Consider the following 25,587-nt stretch of genomic DNA (forward strand, 5'->3'; position numbering starts at 1 on the left):
TTTCTACAAATGGATAGCCAGTTCTCCCAGCACCATTTGTTGAAAAGGCTTTTTTTTTCCTTCAGTGTATGAATTTGGCCCCTTTGGCAAACATCAATTGACTGTAAGTGTGTGGGTTTATTTTTGTATCTTCTGTTCTACTGGTCTGTGTGCCTGTTATTGTGCCAATACCATGCTGTTTTAACTACTATTGCTCTATAGTATAATTTTAAATCAGGGATTGTGATGCCTTCCTCCATGGTTCTTATTGCTGAGAATTGCTTGGGCTATTCTGGGTCTTTTCTTTCTCTGTATATAATTCATGACTAATTTTTTAAGGTCTATAAAGAACGTCATTGGTATTTTATTTTATTTTTATTTTTTGGTGGTACTGGGGTTCCTGGAAGCCCTTCTACCTCTGGGATACACTCCCATGGGCTACACTCCCAGACCTATTTTTTTAAACTTTTTTATGTGGAAACAGGGTCTCTTAAGCCAGTGAGGCTGGCTCCGAAAGAGCGCGATCCTCCTGTCTCTGCCTCCCAAGCGCGGAGATTACAAGCGTGTGCCACCACTCCCGGCTGTCATTGGTATTTTGATAGGAATTGCATTAAATATGTAGATCACTTTTGGTAAAATGGCCATTTTGGTGATATTTATTCTGCCTATCCATGAGCAAGGGAGATCTTTCCATCTTCCAAGGTCTTCTTCAATTTCTTTAATGTTTTATAGTTTTCATTGTAGAGGTCTTTTATGTCTTTCTTTTTGAAGAGCTAAAAATGAATTTCATCTTTGGAACCACTCAAGAAACAAGATGTTAATTTAGCTACTGAGGTACAAAAAAATTGAGCTATTTGGTCAATGTTCATCTTTTCAATCTTTAGATTTTTTTCCATAAAATAGGAAAAATCTGAGTAAAAGAAAAATAATTCAGTCAGAATGTTTTATGTAAAAAATTTAAATATGTAGAAGTAGTGGGATGTGGTGGTACACATTTGTAATTCCAGTACTTGGGATGCTGAGACAGGAAGATCGTGGTTTGAGGACAGCCTTACCTACTTAGTAAGGCCTTCTGCAACTAAGTGAGACCTTGTTTCAAAATAAAGAGTAAAAATTAGGGCTGGAGGTATAGTTTGGAGGTAGAATGGAACCCTGGGTTCCATCCCCAGTACCACAAAAAATTATATATTTCAGATTTATCCATCATGAGTATATAGCTATAATTTATACATTTCCATGATGAATAATATTCTATAACATGAACATACTTTTTAGATTTTCAAATTTGGGCTTTTGTCAACAATGATCTCTATATGCTTATACTATCTCCCAATGACTATGTGTGAATTTTATCTAATGTATACATCAAAAAGTGAAAATGCTGGTTTATAAGGTATGTTCATTCACTGTGATAGGACTTGGTGAAACTTTCTTTTCTTAGTATTGTGATTAAATATAGGGCCTTGTATATGCTAAGGGGATTTCTTTTTGTTACTTTGAAATGTGTTGGGGTTTTGAATGTATAACTTAGTATTGTTCTTAAAATTGGAAAAATTGCCAGGTGTTATCACTTCAGATAGTTCCTCTGACCATCTTTAGAGCTTTTACTCCTTAGTCCTTTGTGTTCCCTCTCCCTCTCCCTCTCCCTCTCCCTCTCCCTCTCCCTCTCCCTCTCCCTCTCCCTCTCCCTCTCCCTCTCCCTCTCTCCCTCTCTCCCTCTCTCTCTCTCTCTCTCTCTCTCTCTCTCTCTCTCTCTCTCTCTCTCTCTCTGTGTGTGTGTGTGTGTGTTTTACTGGGGATTTAACCCAAGGGTATTCTACCCTCAAGTTACAACCCTAGCCCTTTTTATTTTTTAAATTTGGAAGAGGGCCTCGCTAGGTTGGTAAAGATCTTACACAGTTGCTGAGACTGGCCTTGAACCTGTGATTCTCCTGTCTCAGCATCCTAAATACCGTGATTACAGGTGTGTGCCACTATGCCCTTTGTATTTTAAGCTCTATTTCATATTTTCTCTTTGTCTCTTTAGTCTTTATTCTGGATAAGTTTCTCTAATTTATATTTTAGAATACTAATTCTTTCTTCAGATGCCTATAATCTGCTGAATTTCAAATTTTAAATATTATATATTTCCATTTCCAGGCATTCTATTTGGGCCTTTTTCAAATTTGTTTGGTCATTATTTATAGTTTCTTATCCCTGGCTAAATTTTTAAACATATTTCTTATTACTTTAGAAACACATAAACATAGTTATTTTATAGCCTGTATCTGGTAATTTCATTATCTAAAATCCTCCTTGGGTCTGTTTATTGTCTTCTGGTTTCTTTTGATTTTTTTTTAATGGTGCCTTTTCTTTTATGGATTAATTTATTTATTTTAATTTTTATGTTATTTTTTATTGTAGGCAGCTCATTTTCTTTGAATTTAGTTTGTGATAATTCTTTGAGGACTGGAATACAGGTAGGTTTCTAGAAGGGATATAAATTTACTTTTTTGGGGGGGGGGCTGGGGATTGAAGCCAGGAGCATTCTACCTCCAATGTACACCCCTAGCCCAATTACTTTTTATTCTTTACTCTGAAACAGGGTTTCACTAACTTGTGGAGGTTGTTTGCAAACACATATCCTCCTATCTCAGCCTCTTAGGTACTGGGATTACAAACATGCGCACCATGCCCAGCTATAAATTTACTTTTTTGAACATTTTTTTCATGTATTTATTGCCTATTTGTATCTCTTTTGTGAAGTGTCTATTTAGCTATTTAGTTCAATTTCCCATTTCTTGGTTGGGTTATTTTATTTTTAGTGTAAAGTCTTTCAAGTTCTTTGTGTATTTTATAATTAATCAGAAGGACAGCTGGCAAAGCTCTCCCATTTTGTAGGCTCTTTCTTTAGACTCTTGATAATTTCCTTCGCTGAGCAGAAATTTTTTTTTTTTTCCTTCGGGTCTGAGAATGGAACCCGGGGGCATTCGACCTTCAAGCTATACTCCCTACCCTATTTTTGATTCTTTTGAAACAGGGTCTCACCAAGTTGTAGAGGGCCTTGATAAGTAGCTGAAGTTGTCCGCGAACCGCGATCCTCTGGTCTCAGCCTCCCGAATGCTGGGATTACAAGCGTGTGCCACCATGCCCGGCATGCAGAAACTTTTTAGTTTAATACCATTCCATTTATGTTGTAATTCTTTATAGTCTTGGCAGCTCATCATTATATTAGGTTTTACTTTTATTTAAAATTTTTATTGGCGCATTGTAGCCATACATCTTAATGAGATACAAAATGGTGGAGGCATATATGCCACATCACCCAATTAGTCCTTACTCAATTCCTACCCCATTCCCTCCCACTCCCTCCTTCTTATATTTGGCTTAGTGATTGACATTGATATGTTTGTTAATGTACATCATGTGCATTAGAGAATTTCCCTCTTTCCCCCTCCCATCTCCTCAGTTCACCTTATTTGCTTATCTATAGTATCTCCTTCTTCATCTAGAGTTCCTCCTATGACCCATATTAGGGACAGAATTCTGCATATTAGGGACAGCATGTTAGCTTCTGCATATTAGGGACATCATTGGATTTCTTATTTTTTGTGGCTGACTAATCTCACTTAGCATGTTTTCCAGTTCCATCCATTTCCTATAAATGACATAATTTTGTTCTTCTTTATGACTGAATAAAATTCCATTGTGTACATATCCCATAGTTTTGTAATTCATTCATCTATTGATGGACATCTTGGCTGGTTCCATAGTGTGGCTATGGTGAATTGTGTAGCTATGAACATAGATATACATGTATTAGTTTGGTAGTTTGGTTTCCATTCTTTTGGGTAGATATCCAGAAGTGGTATTGCTGGATCATATAGTAAGTTCATTCCCATTTTTCTGAGGATCCTCCATACTGTTTTCCAAAATGGTTGCACTAATTTGCAATCCCACCAACAATGTATTAGAGTTCCCACCTCTCCACATCCTCGCCAGCATTTGTTGTTGTGTTTTGAATGACTGCAACTCCAACTCCAATTCCAATTCTAGTTAGAGTTAGATGAAATCTCAGAGTAGTTTTTATTTACATCTCTCTGATTGCTAATAATGTTGAGCATATTTTATGCATTTACTGGTCATTTGAATTTCTTCTTTCGTGAAGTGTCTAGTTCACTTGTCCATTTTTTTGATTGGGTTGTTTTCTTAATGCTGAGTTTTTTGAGTTCTCTGTATAGTCTAGATATTAGTCCTTTATTGGAGGAGTAGGTGGCAAAACTCTTCCATTCTGTTGGCTCTTGGTTGATGTTCTTTTTTTTTTTTTGGTGGTACTGGGGTTCTTGGAAACTCTTCTACCTCCGGGCTATACTCCCAGACCTATTTTTATATTTTTATTTGGAAACAGGGTCTCTTAAGCCAGTGCTGCTGGCTTTGAACCTGCGCAATCCTCCTGTCTCCACCTCCCAAGCCCGGGGATTACAAGCATGTGCCACCACGCCTGGCATCGGTTGATGTTCTTGATAGTTTCCTTTGCTATACAGAAGCTCTTCAGTTTCATGCAATCCCACATACTGATTTGCCTTTTAGTTTCTTGTGCCTTTGAGATCTTGTTGAAAAAGTTTTCATCTTTGCCTATGTGTTGGACCTATGCCCTCTTCAAGGATCATCAAGGTATCTGGTCTAATTTCCAAGTCTTTGATCCATCTTGAATGGACTCTTGTAAAGGGTGAGAAAGTGGGATTAATTTCCAATTTTCTGCATATGGTTAACCAGTTTTGCCAACACCATTTGTTGAACAGGGTATCTTTTTTACAGTGTATGTTTTTGGGTCCTTTGTCAAAAATCAATTGGCTATAAGTGTGTGGATTCGTTTTCAAGTCTTCTATTCTGCTCCACTGGTCTATGTATCTGTTTTTGTGCCAGTACCATGTTGTTTTTATTACTATGGCTTTGTAGTATAGTTTAAAGTCAGGTATTGTGATTCCTTCTGCATGGTTTTTGTTGCTGATAACTACTTTGGCAATTCTGGATATTTTGTTGTTCCAATTGAATTTAAGGACTGATTTTTCTATGTCTGTAAAAAATGACCTTGGAGATTTAATGAGTATTGTGCTGAATCTATAGATCACTTTTGGAAGTATGGCCATTTAGATATTTATCTGCCTATCCATGAATATGAAAAATTTTTCTATCTTCTAAGATCTTCTTTTATTTCTTTTTTCAATGTTTCATAATTTTCTTTGTAGAGGTCTTTTACCTCCTTGGTTAAGTTTATTCCTAAGTATTTTTTTGTGGGATATCCTGAGTGGAAGTGTTTTCTGGATTTCTTTCTCAGTGGATTTATGTTTGGTATACAGAAAGGTTCCGATTTTTTAAGATTGATTTTGTATCCAGACACCATGCTGAATTTGTTGATCAGTTCTATGAGCCTTTTGGTTGAGTTTGTTGGGTCTTCTAAGTATAGTATCATGTCATCTGCAAACAGTGAAAGTATGAGTTCTTCTTTTTCTATTTGTACTCCGTTGATTTCCTTTTCTTGCCTTATTGCTCTGGCTAGAGTGTAAAATACTATATTGAAAAGAAGTGGTGGTAATAAACATCCTTGTCTTTTCCCTGTTTTTAGGGGAAATTCTCAGCATTTTTCCCCATTTAATATAATGTTGGCTGTGGGCCTATTGTAGATTTCCTTTATGAGCCAGGTGTAGTGGCACATGCTTGTAGTCCCAGTACTTGGGAGGCTAAGACAAGAGGATTGCAGGTTCGAGGCCAACCTCAGCTACTTAGTGAGACCCTGTTTCAAAATAAAGAATAAAAAAATAGGGTTGGGGGTGTAGCTCAGAAGTAGAATGCTCAGTTCCATCCCCAGTACCAAAATAAATAAATAAAGTGCTTTTTGCATAAATGGATGTTTTATTTTGTCAAATGCTTTTTCAGTGTCTATTAAAATGATCATAAAATTTTTGTCTTTGGTTCTGCTTATGTGATGAGTTACATGGATTGATGAGTTACATGGATTGAACCAGCCTTGCATCCCTGGGATGAACCCTACTTGGTCATGGTGTATGATTTTCTTGATGTGGTTTTGAATGCATGTTGTTAGTGTTTTGTTTAGCTGTTTTGCATCCAAGTTTATCGATGATATAGGTCTGTAGTTTTCCTTCCTTGAGGTGTCTTTATTTGGTTTTGGTATTAATGTGATATTAGCTTCATAGAATGTATTTAGGAGCATCTCATTTCTTTCTATTTCATGAAATAGATCGAGGATTATTGGGATTAGCTCTTCTATAAAGGGTTTATAAAATTCACTTGGGAAACCATCTGGTCCTGGGCTTTTCTTTGATGTTAGGCCCTTTATTGCCATTTCAATCTCTCTGATTGCTATTGGTTGGTTTTGATTTATATTTAGGTTTTTAAAATACTTAATCAAGAATTTACAGTTGTTTTCATGAGTAGTCAGTATAGATACCTAGCCTATTCATTGTTGAAATAGAAGCAATATATTAATATATTCAGAAAAGATAGTAAGGCCTGCTACAGACATTAATATCATCATAAATAATATCATAAGTGACATGGTATACTTGAAATAGTATGATATATTAAAATATATTCTCAACTATATGTACCCCATTAAATAGGTGGTTAAATATACTTTGTTTTTAATTGTTTTGTGTTTTAATTTTTAAGATTAAATTAATATTAAAACTAAAATAGTTTAAATACAAAATACCACATTTTTTTTTTTACAAAAGACAGTCTTCTATACTTACAGTGTAGCCTTTGATTGAGATGATTAATAGACTGCAGGATCTTTTGTTCTTCAGCTGATAGTGCACAGATGTTGAACTGCTGGGTCTTATTTAAAGCCAGATGTGGTTTCTGTAGCTGCTTGCAATTCATGACAGTTAGAATTTCATCTTCAGGCACCGAAGCATTTACTAGTTTTTCAGCCATCAAAAACTCAGAAGTACTATCTGAAACTACAGAAACTTTACATCAATTATTCTTTGATCCTTTTTTTGTTTTTAGGCTTACCCTTTAAACATTCAAAACTGAATTATGTCTCTATACATTTATTTCACAAACAAAAATATAATAAATATGCTAGTCCTCTGCATTTTATTGTTAGGATCTTCTGTAGTTAGCACTTTTCCATCCCTAATTAAAAAAAATACATACTCAAAATGATAGCAGTGAGGCAATAAAAATCCCTAGAGTGTTACCTAAATGAAAGAAAAATACATTAAGCTAATTTAAAAATCCTTATTTTTTTTGTTTTTGTTACTCATTGGTGATACAAAGACAAAAGGGAGTTTGTCTATAACAGCAGTTAAAATAAACTATAAATAAAACAATGAAAGTAAAGGAATTTAAGAAAAGATTAAAATTTATTTTTTTTGGTACTGGGGTTCCTGGAAGCCCTTCTACCTCTGGGCTACGCTCCCAGACCTATTTTTTTTTAATATTTTTATTTGGAAACAGGGTCTCTTAAGCCAGTGTGGCTGGCTTCGAACCTGTGCAATCCTCCTGTCTCCGCCTCCCAAGCGTGGGGATTACAAGTGTGTGCCACCACGCCCGGCCATGAAAAGATTAAAATTTAAATGGCATCCTATAAACAGAACCGATTAAATTAAATTAAAATCATGTAGCCAGGTGTGGTGGCGCACGTTTGTAATCGCAGCACTTGGGAGCTGAGACGGGAGGATTGCGGCTTGCGGACAGCTTCATCTACTTAGTGAGGCCCTTTGCAACTCAGTGAGACCCTGTTTCAAAATAAAGAATAAAAAATAGGTATGGGGGTGTGACTCAAAGGGAGAATGCCCCTGGATTCCATCCTCAGTATGGCAAAACAAACAAACAAACAAACAAACAAACAAACAAAGTGATAAAAATCGTCAGACTTGAGAGAAGGGAAAAATGACTTAATAAATTAGTTCTTTGCCTATAAAAGGAATTAATTTGGAGTTTAATTTCTTACCATTCATCTAAATAAATTAAAAAGAAATTAAAGAGTTAAATTTAAGGAATCAAACTATTAAAGCAATCCAGAAAAGGAAAATAAATAAGTGTAACTTTTTATATTAGGAAGGTTCTTTGAGCTTAAAAGTAATGGAAATGTTATTAAGAAAATACTAAAACATGTTTATTTAAGGCCAGGACAATTTTCCCTGATATACTTTAAAATTCTGAAGGGCAGGAACTTTGTATGTTTTGTTCATGATTATATGGTCAATATGTACACGTAAGGAGATAATTATCTCTCAAAAAATCATTAGGTGGGGATGATGACCCAAACATGTAATTTCAGCACTTTGAAGTCTGCAACAATAGGATCAAGAGTTTGAGGCCAGTGCTTGGTAACTTAGTAACACCCTGTCTCTAAATAAAAAATAAAAAACTAAAAGGTCTGGGAGTGTATCTTAATGGTAGAGTGCCCCTGGGTTCAATTACACACAAATATTATTTACTGCAAGAAAAAAATAAAATATAAACTTCTACATATAAAATATAACATAAGTGGAATAAAATGAAAACAACAAAGTAGTAAACATTTGCAACTAATATAAGAATTAGAATCCTTAATATTTCAATAATTTACAGAAATCAGTAAGAAAATATCACCACTCTAATATGTAGGGGAAAATAATATGAAGAGACAATTTACCAAAAATGCATATAAAAGGCAAGTATATTATTAATAAAAATATAAAAATAAAAATTAATACCATTTGTTTGCCTATCACATAAGCAAGTATTAGAAGTGATTGTACCTTGAGTTGATATATACCACTGAAATATAATACGTTTTAAGAAAATGCTTCAGTAGTGTGCATGAAAAGCTATATCAGTGACATTTCTTTTGATCTAGTATTCATTTATGATGCAGAGTTTCATTCAACAAGTATTTACTACGTGCCAAGTATATATCAGGTAATTTTAATTCTGGGATTCTATCCTGCAGAAATAATAGTCAAATCAGGAAATAGCTTCTTGTATAAAGATGTTCAGTATGTCATTATTTAAAATAAAGAAAAACTGGCAATAAAACTGGCAACAAACAATATGCAGGGATAAGGAGAGTTCAAGTTCTAAATGGTGGTTTAACAATCACATAATAAGTAAACATATAAGAAAATACATATAAGAAAAATATCAACTGGAACAAAGCTCTGAGGAAAGGGTTTAAACTAAAGCGTACCTTCTTCAATATTAGAAGTACCCCTTGTAGTTTGTTTTGGCTCACTTGAATTTAGCTGGACACTTCGTCCAAAACTCTATAAAAATAGAATATTAAATCAGAACACAATTCTACATTTAAAATTCATAACATATACATGGACTTTAAAATTTTAAATGCTATATACATATTTTTTTCAGCTATTATTTTCATATGACTTGCTTCTTTTTTTGGGAGCAGAAATAAAAATTACCGAATAAAGGCCTGTTTATGGTACTTGAATATTTAAAAATATATTTTATGACCATTGAAAAATTTCAGGTTGCACTGTTGAGTTGGATATTTGAAATAAAACAAATAAATTGAGTTGGGCATGGTGGCCCACACTTGTAATCTGAGCATTTGAGAGGCTGAGACAGGAAGATCGGGTGCAGATAATCTCGGCTACTTAGTGAGGCCCTTTGCAATTCAGTGAGACCCTGTTTAAAAATAAAGAATAAAAAGTAAGTTGAGTGACAATCAAAAGTATTGTTTAAAAGAAAGGTAAAAAATTACTTTAAGGTTTGTAACTTAATTGGTTCATTGATACAAGAGTAAATCACAATAACTACTAGCTAAAAGCCTCTAACAGTGGCTAGTGTAAGGAATAGATATCCAAGATGACAAAAATTAAAGCAGAAATAGCTGTCCCAATGCTGCATAGAATCTAGAAAATGAAAATTTCTGAGCACTGGAAATAAGTGAGCTCGTACAACAGTATCTGAAAGATACTTACTCTCTTTCCCTGAATATGGTATACTTTCTTTTTTTATTCCCATTTCACTTTAAGAAATTACTATTTTCTCTTATAAAGTTGCATGACTAGGACTATATGCTTAGTCTTTGTTTAATCTGATCTGAAGAGTAGCTGATACAGATTTTGCAACAGCTGTCTAACAGATCTCATGGTTTTGTCTGTTTTCTATGAGCAACTTGAGAGACCTTGGACTGAAGTCCTGGTGCAGAATAGTGACGGTGCTTTTTCTACATTTCCTATTTATCTCGTTCAGATTCTCTCCACAGAGAAGTAGTGGGCTGGGAAAAATACAATATCATAAAATGGAGTTCCTAAAGCAAGATGACAAGGGCCATTGCTATAGCAACTGATTCTTTGATTAGATGTTACAATTAAAAACAAAACAAAATAATAAAGATGAAAAATCTGAGCCTCAAAACTTGATTTTGATTCAGGAATCATGACCTATTCTAAAGCTAACAAGAATTCTGGAGATGTGTAAGTGGCTGTACAAGTGGAAAATGTATGTGTTGAAAGGGGAAATGAAGCTTTTTGGAAAGAAGGACAAAAACAGACTTCAAAGACAGTAAGACAGAATGCAAAGGAGCAAGAGACAAAGGAATAAAGCAAGACTTTGAAAAATAAAAAAATGAATTTGAAGAGGGCACCAATAACAGGCATTTAAAATTTATTTTGTTCATTTTCCCCTTGTAACTACATAATACTTTTAAATTTGAGATATCTTAATACAGAAAAAGAAAAAATAGAGGTAAAGATGTGTTCCCTTTATTAATTTTGAGATGGTTGATGAGAACAATATAGAAATTCAAAAAGAACACTTATTAGGCATTATCATATTTGTCATGTAACTAAATACTGTGTTTGTTATTAGGCAATAACATATATTGGTAATGAAACGAACCTATTTACATAAATACAGAACTAAAATACTTTTGTTTTGCTGAGAGTTGGTTGTCATCCATATTAGTAATAATAAAGACATGAGAAGATTCTCAGCCTATAAGGTAGAATAGAATTGATCTAGCTTTATTAAAATTAGAAGAAATGATATTTAAAGTAGAAATTCCAAGTAAAATGCTATTTTATTCATCTCATATTTTTACTATTCTGAAGTCAATCCTTAGGTCAAGTTATCTCTAGAAAATGTCATATTTAGACCACATTTACTTAGCCCTCTTAGAACTTTAAATATCATTTAAAAATTGCTATTATGCTTTAACTGAAGGTTTCTGTGTCAAATGGCCTTATTGTTATTTGAGATATGTCCATTACTTCAAGATCCCTTATAAAAGTTCCTCAATGGGAGATGTCTTTTAAAATATTGCACCACAAATAACATAATTACCAATAGTCCTTGAGAACTATATAACTTGTTCAATTTTCCTTTTTGCCATGTCTTCCAGGAAGCTCATATTCAAACAGGATATTCAATCCCATAGTCTTTATGGTTACATACTTACTTCCTCTACCCATGGCTCTAGTTTTTCTTCCTTTTTTCCCCCTCCCTCCCATCCTTTTTATGTATTTTTCAATAACTCGTTGAAGGTTTTTGTGAATGACTTTTTTCCAGAGCTGGTCATCCACAATAGAAAATAAAACAATATTAGTGATTTCTTAAATTTGGTTTAAAACCTTTACTAGTAACTGATCATACAGGCTAATTTGAATATAGTAAATGAGTATAGTACAATAAGTTTTTAGCATGAGATGATAAGATTGCATCAGAAATGGCTTTGCCTATATTTATATTTATGTTGTAGTATACTATATAGAACAAGAGCCAGACCTTTCAGAATATTGTTTTCCAAGCAATTCCTCATCGTTGAATAGAGCTTTTTTACTAATATTATACTTACATTTATTTGCTCACTGTACTTCTGTCCTACGGATCCAGGATTTTTTCTTTTCTGCTCTAAAAGACTTCTCTGCTTATTGTTAACAATTCGTTTTCTTCTTGTAACAGCAGAATCTTAAACAAATGTCAGCACAAGGTCAAAAATTATGCAGGATATCACAAACTTCCAAGTTATCTCGGAACACCACAGGAAACTCTAAGGTCATTCATTTGGTCAGCAAGTTTTGTTGAGTTTCTCTTATGTGTTTCATGAATGGCACAATTACAGGGAAAAATTCAACAAAATTACTGCTTCTATAGGGTGTATGGTCAGAGCAGTGACCTCCCAAGCATGATACCGGAACACAAAAGGACGTGTGGGGTGAGCCACTGCTGTGCAAGAAAAACATATTAGAATTCCAATTTATATTATCTAAAAATTAGAAATTAAACTCTGCTTAAATGTATATGTTTGACACTGAAATTCTTATTAGTTTGCAATGTAAACTGCCATATATTACATACAGTAAACTCAATTATCACTTTCTTTTCTTATGGTACTGGGGATTGAACCCAGGAGCATTCTGTCTCTGAGGTACACTCCCAGTATTATTTTTTATTTTGGGTCTTGGTAAGTTGTTGAAGCTGGCTTTAAATCTGCCATCCTCCTGTTTCAGCCTCCCAAGTACTAGGATTATAGGCATGCACCATCATGCCTGGCCAAACTGTTCTCTTGAAGGAATAAAAATTTTAATATTGGGGGATTAAGTGTTTCCTTATATAAGGTGCTTAGAATATCACTTAGAATGGAATAGTGCTATAACAAATATTATAGGCAAATAACAAAAGTCAAAATTTTATAGAATAATTTGTTTCCATGTCTCTGGCCAAATTTCAGATACAGGGTCTTGTCTAAATTGCTGAGGTTGGTCTTAAACTTGCCATCCTCCAGTCTTAGCCCCCCGCAAGTACTGGGATTATAGGCATGCCACCACCATGTCCAACATTTTTGTTTTTTAAACTGACGTATAACCTACATGGAAAAGTACACAAATAGCCAGGTGTGTTGGCACACACTTGTAATCCCCAGTACTTGGGAAGCTGTGACAAGAGAATTGCAGGTTCACACCCAGCCTCAGCTACTTTTTGAGGCCCTCAGCAACTTAGTGCGACCCTGTTTCCAAATAAAGAATATAAAATAGGGCTGGGGGTGTAGCTCAGAGGTAGAATGCCCCTGGGTTCAACCCCCAGTTTTTCAAAAAAAAAATGCACAAATTATAAGTAAACAGATTATGTTCACAAACTCAGATTACATAGCTGCTTGTATCAAGAAACAATACTGTCAACACCAAAACCCCTCCCCTCTTACTAGTTTCTGTATATCCCGTACCCTTATAGGTTTACTTGTTTTTGATATAAAAGGAATACAACTTGCATCTTTATTGTCCAATATACTTCTTTTGTATAATATTATGATTCAAAATCTATTTACATTGCTATTTTTTGGCAAAAGTTCATTTATTTTCATTATAGTATATTCATTAAATGAATGACTTTTAGTTTATTTATACATTGTAGTATATATGCATTTATACACTTGAGAAAATTCCAGGTTCTATAAAGGCCTTAGCAAAGTTTTTGAACATGTCTTCTGGTTTACATATGAATTTCTGATACACACACACACACACACACACACACACACACACTCCATACACACAATCTGCTGGACTGTAATTGCTATATCATAGGATATATATGTTCAACTTTTGTAGATATTTTGAGAATTTCTAGTTGATATACGTGTGTGTGTGTGTGTGTGTGTGTGTGTGTGTGTGTGTGTTGAGGAACAAACCTAGGTCCTTATACATGGTAGGTAAGCACAGTACTACTGAACCACAAACCCAGCCCTGAGGTATCTTTACCAACCCTTAAAATTGTGTTGTGTGAGCCGGGCGTGGTGGCGCACGCTTGTAATCCCCGTGCTTGGGAGGCAGAGACAGGAGGATCGCGCAGGTTCGAAGCCAGCCGCGCGCGCTGGCTTAGGAGACCCTGTTTCCAAATAAAAATGTAAAAATAGGTCTGGGAGTGTAGCCCAGAGGTAGAAGGGCTTCCAGGAACCCCAGTACCACCAAAAAAAAAAAAAAAAAAAAAAATTGTGGTGTGTGTGTGTGTGTGTGTGTGTGTGTGTGTGTGTGTGTGTTTTACTGGTACTGAGCATTGAACTCAGGGCCATTCTACCTCTGAGTTACACCCTAGCCCTGGGGTCTCACTAAATTGTGAAGGGCTTTGCTGAGGCTGGCCGCAAACCTGTGTCCTTCTGTCTCAGCCTCTTTATTTTTTATTTTTTTGGTGGTACCGGGGTTCCTGGAAGCCCTTCTAACTCCGGGCTACACTCCCAGACCTATTTTTACATTTTTATTTGGAAACAGGGTCTCCTAAGCCAGAGCGCGCAGCTGGCTTCGAACGTGCGCGATCCTCCTGTCTCTGCCTCCCAAGCACCGGGATTACAAGCGTGCGCCGCCACGCCCGGCCTGTCTCAGCCTTTCTAGTACTGGAAATATAGGCATGTATGACCATGTCTGGCAAGAATTGTGTCTCTTTAATCTTAGGTATTCTGATGTATGAAGCTATATCTAATTGTTAAAATGTGCATTTTCCTGGTGACTTAGATGCTGAGGACTTTGGTTAACATTTGACTGTCTTTCTTTATAAAAAACTTATTCCAATCTTTTTAAAAAATGGTGTGATGGTCTTTTTGATATGACACCTTGAGTCCTCAGTTATCCAATCAATATAGGTATTAATGTGACAGAGTTTTGTACATTTTATTAAAATTCCATAGTTTTCTTAATTAAGAGATTATATATTCTAGTTGGACTTAATTAAATCAATTAATTTCCTTAAAATTGGGGGAAAGGTTTCCTTGAGAGAATAAAAAATTCTGAATATGAATAGAAGTTTTAGTCATCTGTGAGTTCTAGCCTGCCTTTCCTCATGGCCTACTTTATAAATTTGAGATTTGCCCAGCCAGGCCCAGTATTCATATAAACCAATCCTTTGCAACAAATCTCTTTGTATCTCTTTACTGATACTGTTTTTCTGGTTTAATCCAGGCTGAGGTAGGAGTATCATAGGTTCAAGACCAGCCTTATCAATTTAGCAAGACTTTCAGTAACCCAGCAAGAATCTGTTTCAAATGAAACTAAAAATCCCCCCCAAAACAAAAAGGCTAGGAGTATACTTCAGAGGTAGAATGCCTTTTGGTTCAACCCTCAATACAAAAACAACATCTTCTCCTATCCTATGGTGTGATTTTTGAATCACTTAATGGCTTTTTTTTTTTTTTTTTTTTGGTGGTACTGGGGGTGGAACCCAGAGGCTTTCTACCTCTGGGCTATACTCCCAGATCCATTTTATATTTTATTTGGAAACAGGGTCTCCCTAAGTTGCTGAGAGCCTCACTAAGTAGCTGAGGCTGGCTTTGAACCTGCGCGATCCACCTGTCTCAGCCTCCCAAGAGCAGGGATTACAAGAGTGTGCTACCAAGCCTGGCTCTCTTAATGGCTTTTTTGATGAAAAATATCTATTTTTAATGTATGTTATTAATATTCTCCTTAATAGTCTATATGATAAAAAATCTTTGACCATCCTAAAATCATAAACATATTATCTACATTATCTTCTAAAGGAATTTTACTTTCCATATTTAAACCTTCAGTTCAGCTGGAATTGATTTATGTATAGTGTGAGTATGGGTTATTTTTATGAATCTCATATAGTCATCCACTGATAAGATGGACCTTTTCTCTGCTATACATTGCCACTCTTGTCCCAAACCAAGCACTTAAATATGTGGGTGTGTTTCTGCACTCTATTTTATTCCATTCGTCTAAATTCTCCTGTGCAAATGCCATATTGTTGTAGCTTATATATAATATCTAGTAGTATAAGTTTTACAACTTTATTGTTTCAGTCTGTTCTAGCTATTTTTTTTTTTTTTTGGATACTGGGGATGGAACCCAGGGGCATTCTACCTCCAGGCTATACCCCCAGCCCTAATTTTTATTCTTTATTTTGAAACAGGGTCTCACAAAGTTGCAGAGGGCCTCACTGAGTGCTGAGGTTGTAAGCGAACTGTGATCCTCCTGTCTCAGCCTTCCGAATGCTGGGATTACAAGCGTGCACCACCATGCCCAGCTTAGCTAGTTTAAAAAATACTGGTAATTGAACCCAGGAGGCATTTGACCTATGAGCTATATATCCAACCCTTTTTATTTTTTTATTCTTTGGTGGTACTGGGGGTGGAATCCAGAGGCTTTTCTACCTCTGGGCTATACTCCCAGACCTATTTTATACTTTATTTGGAAACAGGGTCTCACTAAGTTGCTGAGAGCCTCATTAAGTAACTGAGGCTGGCTTCAAACCTGTGTGATCCACCTGTCTCAGCCTCCCAAGGACTGGGATTACAAGTGTGCACCACCGTGCCGGGCCTTTATTTATTTTGAAACAGGGTCTTACTAGGTTGCTGAGTCTCACTAAATTGCCGAGACTAACCACAAATTTATGATCCTCCTGTCTCAGCCTCCCAAGTACTGGGATTATAGGCATTACCACTATGCCTGACTTGTTTCAGCCATTTTTGGCCTTTAAATTTCCATTTAAATGTTAGACCAAGTCTGTCAATTTTCACAAAAATCCTTCTGGAACTTTAATGGGGATTGTACTAAAGTTATAGATTAACGCCGGGCGTGGTGGCGCACGCTTGTAATCCCCGCGCTTGGGAGGCGGAGACAGGAGGATCGCGCAGGTTCGAAGCCAGCCGTGCTGGCGTAAGAGACCCTGTTTCAAAAATATAAAAAATAGGTCTGGGAGTGTAGCCCGGAGGAAGAAGGGCTTCCAGGAACCCCAGTACCACCAAAAAAAAAAGTTATAGATTAATTTTAGAAGAATTAAATTCTTTATCATGCTTATTTTTTAAAGCATGAACATGGTATATTCACCTCCCATTTTGTATGTCTGTATAATTTCTCTCAATAGTGTTTTATACTATTCTTTTATGCCGAAACCTTGCAAAATTTTTTGTTACATTTATTCCCATAGGTTTATATTTTAAATGTTATTACAAATTATCATTGTTAATTTCCCCACATTCCCCCTTTCAAATCAGAAAACATTTCCACTATATGTATCAATTATTCTAATTTCTCTTACATTTCCCAAGTACATATTTGGTATTGAATCCTGCCTTATTTTTGGAGTAAAAGATATTTATATTAATTAGTAATAGACAACATCAAGTTCTTTCTCTGTCAATGTCATATTTCTACAAAATTTCTTTTGATACATTTTCTTCTTAAGTTTGTTTTTACCTTTATCAAGTCCCTTCTAGGCAGACTTATTATTTATCAGCTTTTGTTCATTTTCAATTAAGAAAGTCCATAATTATTTCACTATAAGGAATCGGCTTACTCCTTGGAATATAGGTTCATGTATTTAAGTGTTTCCAGGCTTTGTGACCTATAATAGTTTTATTTATCTCTAGTCAACATTTTTTCCCCCAGTCTTTCCCATTCTTCACAAAACTCATTGTTCTTATTTTGTTTACATACTCTATACAATGTCTTAACACTTGAAATAAAGGCCATCCTCAACTTACTCAATTCTTCCCTTATCCACTTCCAAATATCTCTTTCACTTCCCTTATGTTTTATCTCAGAGGAAACAAGAATGTAGATTTATAGAGTTGAAATCAATGCAGAATCTCATAGGAAATAGGATGTAAATAAAAAGTATTGAAAGAGGCCCATCAGTGGATGGATAGAGTGTGGTATATACACACAATGAAATTTTACTCAGCCATAAAGAACAAAATAATTCAATTTGCAGCAAAGTGGATAGAACTAGAGGATATTATGCTAAGGGAGATCATCCTGTCTCAGAAAGTCAAAAGTCATGTATTTTCTTTCATCTGTGGGAGCTAGAACAAAAATAGGAAGCAAAAGGGACTTCAGAGAGACCAGTAGAATAGTAGAAGTGTTTTGGGGACGGGAGGTGGGGAGAGTAAAAAGGAGAATTGAGGAAGGGAACAGTTCAAATAATGTCATGTCCATATATGAAGGCATCATTACCAGTATCACTGACGTATGGAGAAGGAGTGGAGGGGCCAGGTAGGAGGCAGAGGGAAAATACACCAAGTGCTGTGTGCGTGGTTGTTTGTAACACTTTGAATCTCACATTGATGTATAATTACAATGCACCAATAAAAGTAAAAAAAAAATCATCCAACCAATAAAAAAAGAATAGTGGAAGGTATATGCTTTAAAAATTAAATCCATGCAGTTTGTTCTATTTTACTTATGCTTTAAACATTTATATTCTGTTAAGATCACTGATCTATATCTAACCCTCCTTTAAAAACATCTCCTGGTCTACCTACTCAAGTCACTGTCATAAACCTTACTGTTCGTGGCTAAACTATTTGGGAAGAATGGCTTATATTAATTAATACTGCACTTCACTGCTCATTCTGTATTGTTTTTTATTTAGAAATATTTTAAACAAAGCATTCTAGAGGATAAATGCTATACAGATATAACCGAAGGCCTCTGTGTATAAAGGTTGCTGCATGTTCTAATATGCATGGTGCTATCTGGAGCTGTGCAATGTGTAACTTGCAGAACTGGAATGACAGCCTGTACATCGAAAACAGAGATCTTTTTCTTCTTCCTTATCTAGAGGTAATTACTATTCTGAGTTTAAAGTTAATCATTATCAATTCTGCTACAAGTTTACTACGTAGGGATGTGTCTATAAGGCATATAATATTGTTTTATATAAATTATTAAAATATTCTTTTTTTTGGTGAGTATGGGGTTGGAACCCAGGGGCATTCGACCTCCGAGCTACACCCCCTGCTCTATTTTTTATTCTTTATTTTGAAACAGGGTCTCACTAAGTTGCAGAGGGCCTCACTATGTAGCTGAGGCTGTCTGCGAACCGCGATCCTCCGGTCTGTCTCAGCCTCTCGAATGCTGGCATTACAAGCGTGCGCCACCACGTCCAGTTCTAAAATATTCTAATTTTACATTTTTCCTCTCATTTGGGATATTTTTCCCCACTGATATATGATCTTGGAAAATGAGTAGGTGAATATTTGATAAGAAATTGGAAGTAGGAATAGTGGATATCTGAAAAGAATAAATGTTTGAAATGGTTACAACAAAGAATGGTGAGTGAATTTACCTGAGAAACAGATTAATTAGTAAGGCTGATATCAGAGGATGATCATAAACCAACAGCATAATCAATATGCCTGACGCATCATGTGCATTCTCTTTGCTACTTAGAAGCAGAAATAGAGAAAGAGGGTATGATTTTTTTCCCCAGAGGGAAGGTTCTCTGATTGGTGACAAGGGGCAAAGAGTTTAGGATATTGGCAAAAGAATTAATAACAGATCATTAAATCTAATCTGGAGGAGGAGTAAGAAATAGCTGAAATAGGACAAGGAAATAGAGAAAATAATGAACTCTGGATCCCCTGTGAGGTAAAAAAAAAAAAAAAGGTAGGGGCAGGGAAAGAAAGAACAAGAGATTAGTTAGAGAGGAGGATGCTATTATATTATGGATTTTAGGTTCAGAATATGACAAAGGGAATGGGTAGTTGAGGCAGAATGTTATAGAACATCATTAGAGAAGAAAAAGATTGAGAGAAATCAGTATGTTAGGCTGTTTGTTCATCGCGTTCATGTTGAATTATCTAGTATGATGGTAAAGACTCTGCATGAAAATGAAGATTGTGACCCAGATGCGAAGGTATCTTTAGGAAAAAAATGACTTGAGATTTCAGGAGTAGTGTAGTTGAATGGCTGGCACCTCATAGGAAGAGAGTTCTGGAAGCTCTAATATAGAACCTCTTCAATTGTCAACTCTAGGTACATAAGGGTGAAAATAGAAATGACCTGGCAAATTAGGAGAATAGGAAGCAAATAAATAAATTCTCACTGAATTGTAACTCAGTATTACCAAAGAAATAACGTGGAATGTTAGATATTTAAATAGCTTTTAAAAAGGCGGAGCCGGGCGTGGTGGCGCACGCTTGTAATCCCAGCATTTGGGAGGCTGAGACCAGAGGATCGCGGTTCGCGGACAGCCTCACCTACTTAGTGAGGGAGGCCCTCTGCAACTCAGCGAGACCTGGTTTCAAAATAAAGAATAAAAAAATTGGGCAGGGGGTGTAGCTCGGAGGTCAAATGCCTCTGGGTTCCATCCCCAGATCCACAAAAAAAAAAAAAAAAGATGGGAACAATTGCTAAGTATATAGTACTGTTAGATTTTTCTAAGTAAAATCCCTGTGGTAATAGGTACAGACTATTTACAACAGTTTGAATATATTTCTGTCTTTAAAAACATGTAAAAAATCCTTACATTTCCAACGTTTCTTATATGAAGACCCCTGAGAAAACTACCTACTTTGATTAAGTGCCAGGAAAATAGTGGTTTCTGCTGATGAGTACACGTATCCTCTCTTTTATCAGAGAATGAGGATTTTAATATGGTTTAATGTACAAGATATATGTGAAATTCTGAGTTTATAAGTATATTCCATGACAGAGTCTCATATATTATATTTATTTAATAACTATTTATTGTATGGCTTTAGTAGAAAAAGCATGGAACTTGAAGCCATAGAAATCTGGATTAAAATACAATTCTGCTATTTACTAGGACGTGACCTTGGATAATTATATATTTTTTCTTTGCAAAATGAGGTTTAAAAAGGTACCTATTTCAGCCAGGCATGGTGGCACATGCTTGTGATCCCAGCATTTGGGAGGCTGAGACTGGAGGATCGTGGTTTGTGGACAGTCTCAGCTACTTAGTGAGGCCCTCTGCAACTCAGTGAGACCCTGTTTCAAAAGAAAAGAACAAAAAATTGGGCAGGGGGTGTAGCTCGGAGGTCAAATGCCTCTGGGTTCCATCCCCAGACACATACAAAAGAGGTACCTATTTCTCAGAGTTATTGTAAGATTTAACTGAGATAATGTATGCAAAGCACTTGGTTGTATGACTGGTGCAACTCAAGAAAATGTTACTACTATTGCTTTATTTAAGACTATCTCATCTGTATGATGCTTTCATTATTTGGAAGTTATAAAGCTATGTTATAAAATGATTGGATAAAAAGAGAAGTTTTTTTAGTGAAAGAAATGCCTTTTTAGAATCTATATTTTCAGCTAGGTGTGGTGGCAGATGCTTGTAATCCCAGTGCTTGGGAGGCTGAGACATGATGATCACAGGTTGTGGCCAGCCTCAGCTACATAGTGAGGCCTTCTGCAACTTATTGAGACCTTGTTTCAAAATAAAGAATAAGAAAAATAGAGCTAGGGGTGTAGTTTGGAGGTAAAATGCCCCTGGGTTTAATCCTTAGTACAGTAAAAACAACAAAACAAAACAAAAAACCAAAAAAAAAAAACCCAACCAACCAAGCAAACAAAAAACCCTATATTTTCATAGATAAGCCCTGAAGACTTTTATATCACAGTCTTTGCATTTAACTTTCCATCTACTAATGTGGTTTGTGTCTACCTAATTCAGGAAAAGCCTGACTGCCTATTAAGTATTAGATATTGCTTGAACTTGGGGATATTGTGATGAATTACAGAAAAATTATCATTAAAGGCTCATGGCCTAATTGAAGAAGACTCTATTAAAATTTAAACTAGCCCTTTAGACACTAATAATTACTTATATCTTTAAAAATATCAATAATTATCTATACCTTTGTTCTCAGTAGGCGAATTTTTCCTACTGGAAAAAAATATTTTATGGGATTTTAGTGTATTCCTTCAGGGAAGAATGACTTTTTGAGGAGCCAATCAGCTGCTAAGGGCAAGTGTTCTATAGAGAATTAATTTTCTAAAAAGTATAAGGCAATGGTACCATTTTTCCCTTACATGAAAGCCAATATATATAACAAGCAAAGCAGAGCTGCCACACTTTTGCAATGTGCTTGACAGAAAATCTGACTACAATTGTAATGGAAGAATAATACTGGGACAGGAATCAGATCCTGTTCATTATCCTTCTTTTTAAAAATTAATAAGAAAAACCACAGAAATGCTGGCAAAAGTTTTAAATTTTAGTTAGGTTGGGTAACTTTTGAAATTTATTTTTAATTTTTATTGGTGCATCGTAGTCATATGTCTTAATAGAGTACAAGATTGGTGGAGGCTGGGTACCTCTCTTAAAAGCTTCAGCTACTAGATCAAGTTACAATATAAAGGGAGGTAAGTTATTTCTATCAGGCTAAATTAGAATTTAATATTGTTAACTATACAGTATATATTACCATACTTCAATAAAATTTTACAGGAATTAAAAAAGTTACATACTTTATCTATAAAAAGATACAGGTTTATTCTTACCGGTGGCCTTCTCATTTTGGCGTAGAGTATTATTCTTTCTTTTCCATAATGGAACTGATCCTTCTTCATTAGTTCTAAGAGTCGCAGACTGATAGCTTTCTTCCCGAACAGGACTTCTTTGGGTACAATATAATGTCCCATCTTGTTGGACAATCACTTGAGTACTGTTCGAATGATTTGTTTTTGCTAAAGTTTGGCATTCAGAAGAATAGTAAGATGGTAGAGATGGCATCACAGTGACTAGGTCAGAACAAGAATCTGAGAGTGGAGGGTTACTTTCTTGATTCCACTGATTCAAACTGTGTTCTGTTGGAAGCACATATTTTGAATTAAAACAGTTATATGTAATCATGTTTTGAGAATTTTCAGGCATTATTGACAGACATTGAGACACCTGAATATTCTTACCACTTCTAATATTTGATGTAGGTTTTGGAGGAGGATGAGGTATCATTAGTCTGCCCTGAGTGTGTATAAATGTGTTGGCTTTACTTGCACTCTGTGGCTGGATGACAGTGCCTTTTCTATTTGTATAGATAAAGCCTGATTGGACTTTTGTAGATCCTGTTCTTCTAATTAGTTTCGCTCCACTTCTGTGCGGACTGCCTTTCTGAGTTTTAGAATCACCAGCATTTGTAGGAATTTTATTTTCCTCCTTTTTGGAGGCTGGCCAGGCTTGCTTCATAAAGTTGTAACCTGAAGGTATAAAATAGTTCAAAGGCACATGGTCTGTTGCAGATTGTTCCAAAACAGCAATATTTTCAGAAACAGACTCATCCTTAGACTTCTTTCTTTCAGCAGAACAAGCAGGCACACTAGTTTTGTTGTTGTCTGCACTTTTCAACTGGAGTTGCTGAGCCCACTGTGGAGTCATTCCTGTTCTCTTCAGTGAGTGACCGCCTTCAGCATTGTTTCCTATGTCACCGGCTTCATCAAACCACCTCAGTTTTTTAGTAGTCTTTGGGATTTCTGCACTTTTTTCTTTTGTTAATTCGATACTATCTCTGATGGCTGCTGCTTTTTGATTTCTGAACTTAAAGCCTTGATTTATTAGTGCCTTAAGGTAATCATGTTCATATTTAGATTCTTTCTTTAAAATACTTTTAAGAAAACTCACACTGTTTCGCTCATGAATATTATATTTCATTTTCTTGTGCTCATCAGTTAAGTCGTAATTGGAAATTACATTAGACAATGATGTTTCAGCTATTTTTTGTTTTTTATCTTTTGAATCAGGGTTCTGAGGTATATGTGTGGCTTGAAAATTGCCTGAAAATAAAGGCAATTCTTCTTTGTTACAATTAAGGTATTTCATCTTTTCATCTTTAACATCTTTCAGTTCATCAAACTTATCAGAACACTGTACTGGGTTAACTGCTGTTATGTGTATATTGTTTTTTGCTAAAGGCCCAGCTGATTGTGTATTAGATGGCAAGACAAAATGTGTTCCTATTGGTAAAAATGAAGTAGGAACTGAAGTAGTTCTATTTTTTTGCATTAATTCAGAATATTTCTCTTGATCAGAAAATGTAGCCACTTCATGTGTTAGAGAATTGGGAGTGGTCCAAGCTTTGCTGAATTTAAACGTTGGGCTCTCAGTAACTGGTGGCCTCTCCCTTTTAAGTGTGCCAGAAGTGGAATCATTCACCCTAAAAGATCTAGTTTCAGAGGTTTTTTCACTTTTTTTATCTAGTGTAACTATGGATGGACTACATACAAAGGATACTGAATTATTAGAAGGACTTGTGGATCTTTGCACAGTTCTACTCAAAGTAGATGTATTTTGTTCTTTATTAAGACATTCCCACGAAGGTAGAATACTAGATTTACTAAAAATATCTGAGAAAGGTGTGATAGGCTGAGTATTTTGAGCATCTAAATTCGTAAGCCAATTATTTATATGCTGAGTTTTAGAGAATGACAGTTTATCTTCATCACAGTAGTTTAGATTAGTTGACTGCAGGCTTGCTGATTTGAGGGAAATAGAATTCTGCTGGACTGACGAAGAAGGCTCCTTTATATTAAGTGTTAAGTATATTTCTTCGTGCTCTCCAGCCTCAAGACTGTCTATACTTGAAAGAGTTTCAGAATTGGTTATATGATTAACTTCATCACGAAATTTCTGGAAAAAAAAAGAACGTTGTTTTATGCATTAGAAAAATTAAAAGTTGGACTTCCAGGAAGATGGCAACCGAGGGAAGCAGCACATACCAGTCCTGCTGACACCTGATCTCCATTGCCTTAAAAACAACATTCTATAAAAGCCAAAAAATACCATAAGTAGAAAAATAACATGATAATTACAAGGTGGCAGGAAAAAAGGCTAGAAGACTGATCAGAGAGCAGGAAAAAACCCTCCCACCTTGCAGCTGTGGGCATCTCAGTGGCACCATCTTGCCTTAGTGCACCTGACTCCAGAGATGAACAGGAAAACAACCAAGGACTTGAAGGAAGTGGTTGCGGATCACTGGTATTGTAACCATCAGTTCCTCTTGCACAAACACTGGCTACAGCTTTCAGCAGTGGAGGCTTAGCTCACCATAAACTCCAGAGATCCAGAGCAGTGCTCAGCAGCACCAGAAAAGAAACCTGCCCACCTCATGGCCATGAGCACTACAGTTGCACCATTTTGCCTCACTGCACCAGACTCCAGAGATGAACAGGAAAACAACCAAAGATTTGAGGTAATCAATGGCAGACCATTGGAATTGTAAGCCATCAGTTCCACTTGTGCAAACACTGGCTACAAATTGCAGTAGTGGCAGCCAAGCTCACCATGCCCTCCAGAGATCCAGAGCTCAGCAACACCGTAAGTGAAGCTGCTGATAAACTCCCTGGGTCTGAGATTTTGTGGTTCAACTTGGCAAAAGCAGGGCTGTAGTCTGTTGTTGGACATAGCAGAGGCTCAGACAGACTCAGGCTCTGCATCAGTGGAAAGTATGGAGGGAGACCTATGGTTAACACTAGATCCAACTTGTAGGATCTCCAGGATTGCCACGAACTACCCAATTGTGGCGAATGGGGAGAAGTCAGACAAGCCCAGCCCTAGCTGTGGACAACAGAGACTCTTACACTGAGTTTGGTCTCAGAAGCATCAGCTACCAATGGAGGCAAGGAAAGCATGGAGGGTGACCTACGATTAACACTAGATCCAGCCCCATTGATACTGGCCATCTGCATAGACTGAAAGTCTCAGAGAACTAGGCTTGCTGCAGGAAAGGTGCTGATGGCACTTGGTGTCTGTAGAGAGAGACTGCAGAGGCCCAGTCTACTGAGTATTTATATATTTATAGAGTTGCACTAATTTGTTGTTGGTGTTGTTTCATTTGTGTGTGTGTGTGTATGTGTGTGTGTGTGTGTGTGTGTGTGTGTATCTATGCCTGTTTGTTTG

At 36.0% G+C, this 25,587-nt stretch overlaps 1 protein-coding gene across 1 annotated transcript in view; it reads right to left on the reverse strand.

Moving 5' to 3' along the window:
• The window catches only part of CEP126 (centrosomal protein 126), a gene marked incomplete at both ends in the record, with an annotated part of 77,052 nt that overhangs the window by 10,756 nt on the left and 40,709 nt on the right, over nucleotides 1-25,587 (reverse strand). The window contains 4 exons of the mRNA XM_080700573.1: nucleotides 6,732-6,941; nucleotides 9,161-9,236; nucleotides 11,792-11,904; nucleotides 22,197-24,318. Coding sequence (XP_080556699.1) covers nucleotides 6,732-6,941; nucleotides 9,161-9,236; nucleotides 11,792-11,904; nucleotides 22,197-24,318 — 2,521 coding nt within the window. The remainder of the gene's footprint in view (nucleotides 1-6,731; nucleotides 6,942-9,160; nucleotides 9,237-11,791; nucleotides 11,905-22,196; nucleotides 24,319-25,587) is intronic.

The sequence above is a fragment of the Muscardinus avellanarius genome, assembly GCF_963383645.1.
Source record: "Muscardinus avellanarius genome assembly, chromosome: 1".
NCBI classification, from domain to species: Eukaryota; Metazoa; Chordata; class Mammalia; order Rodentia; family Gliridae; genus Muscardinus; species Muscardinus avellanarius.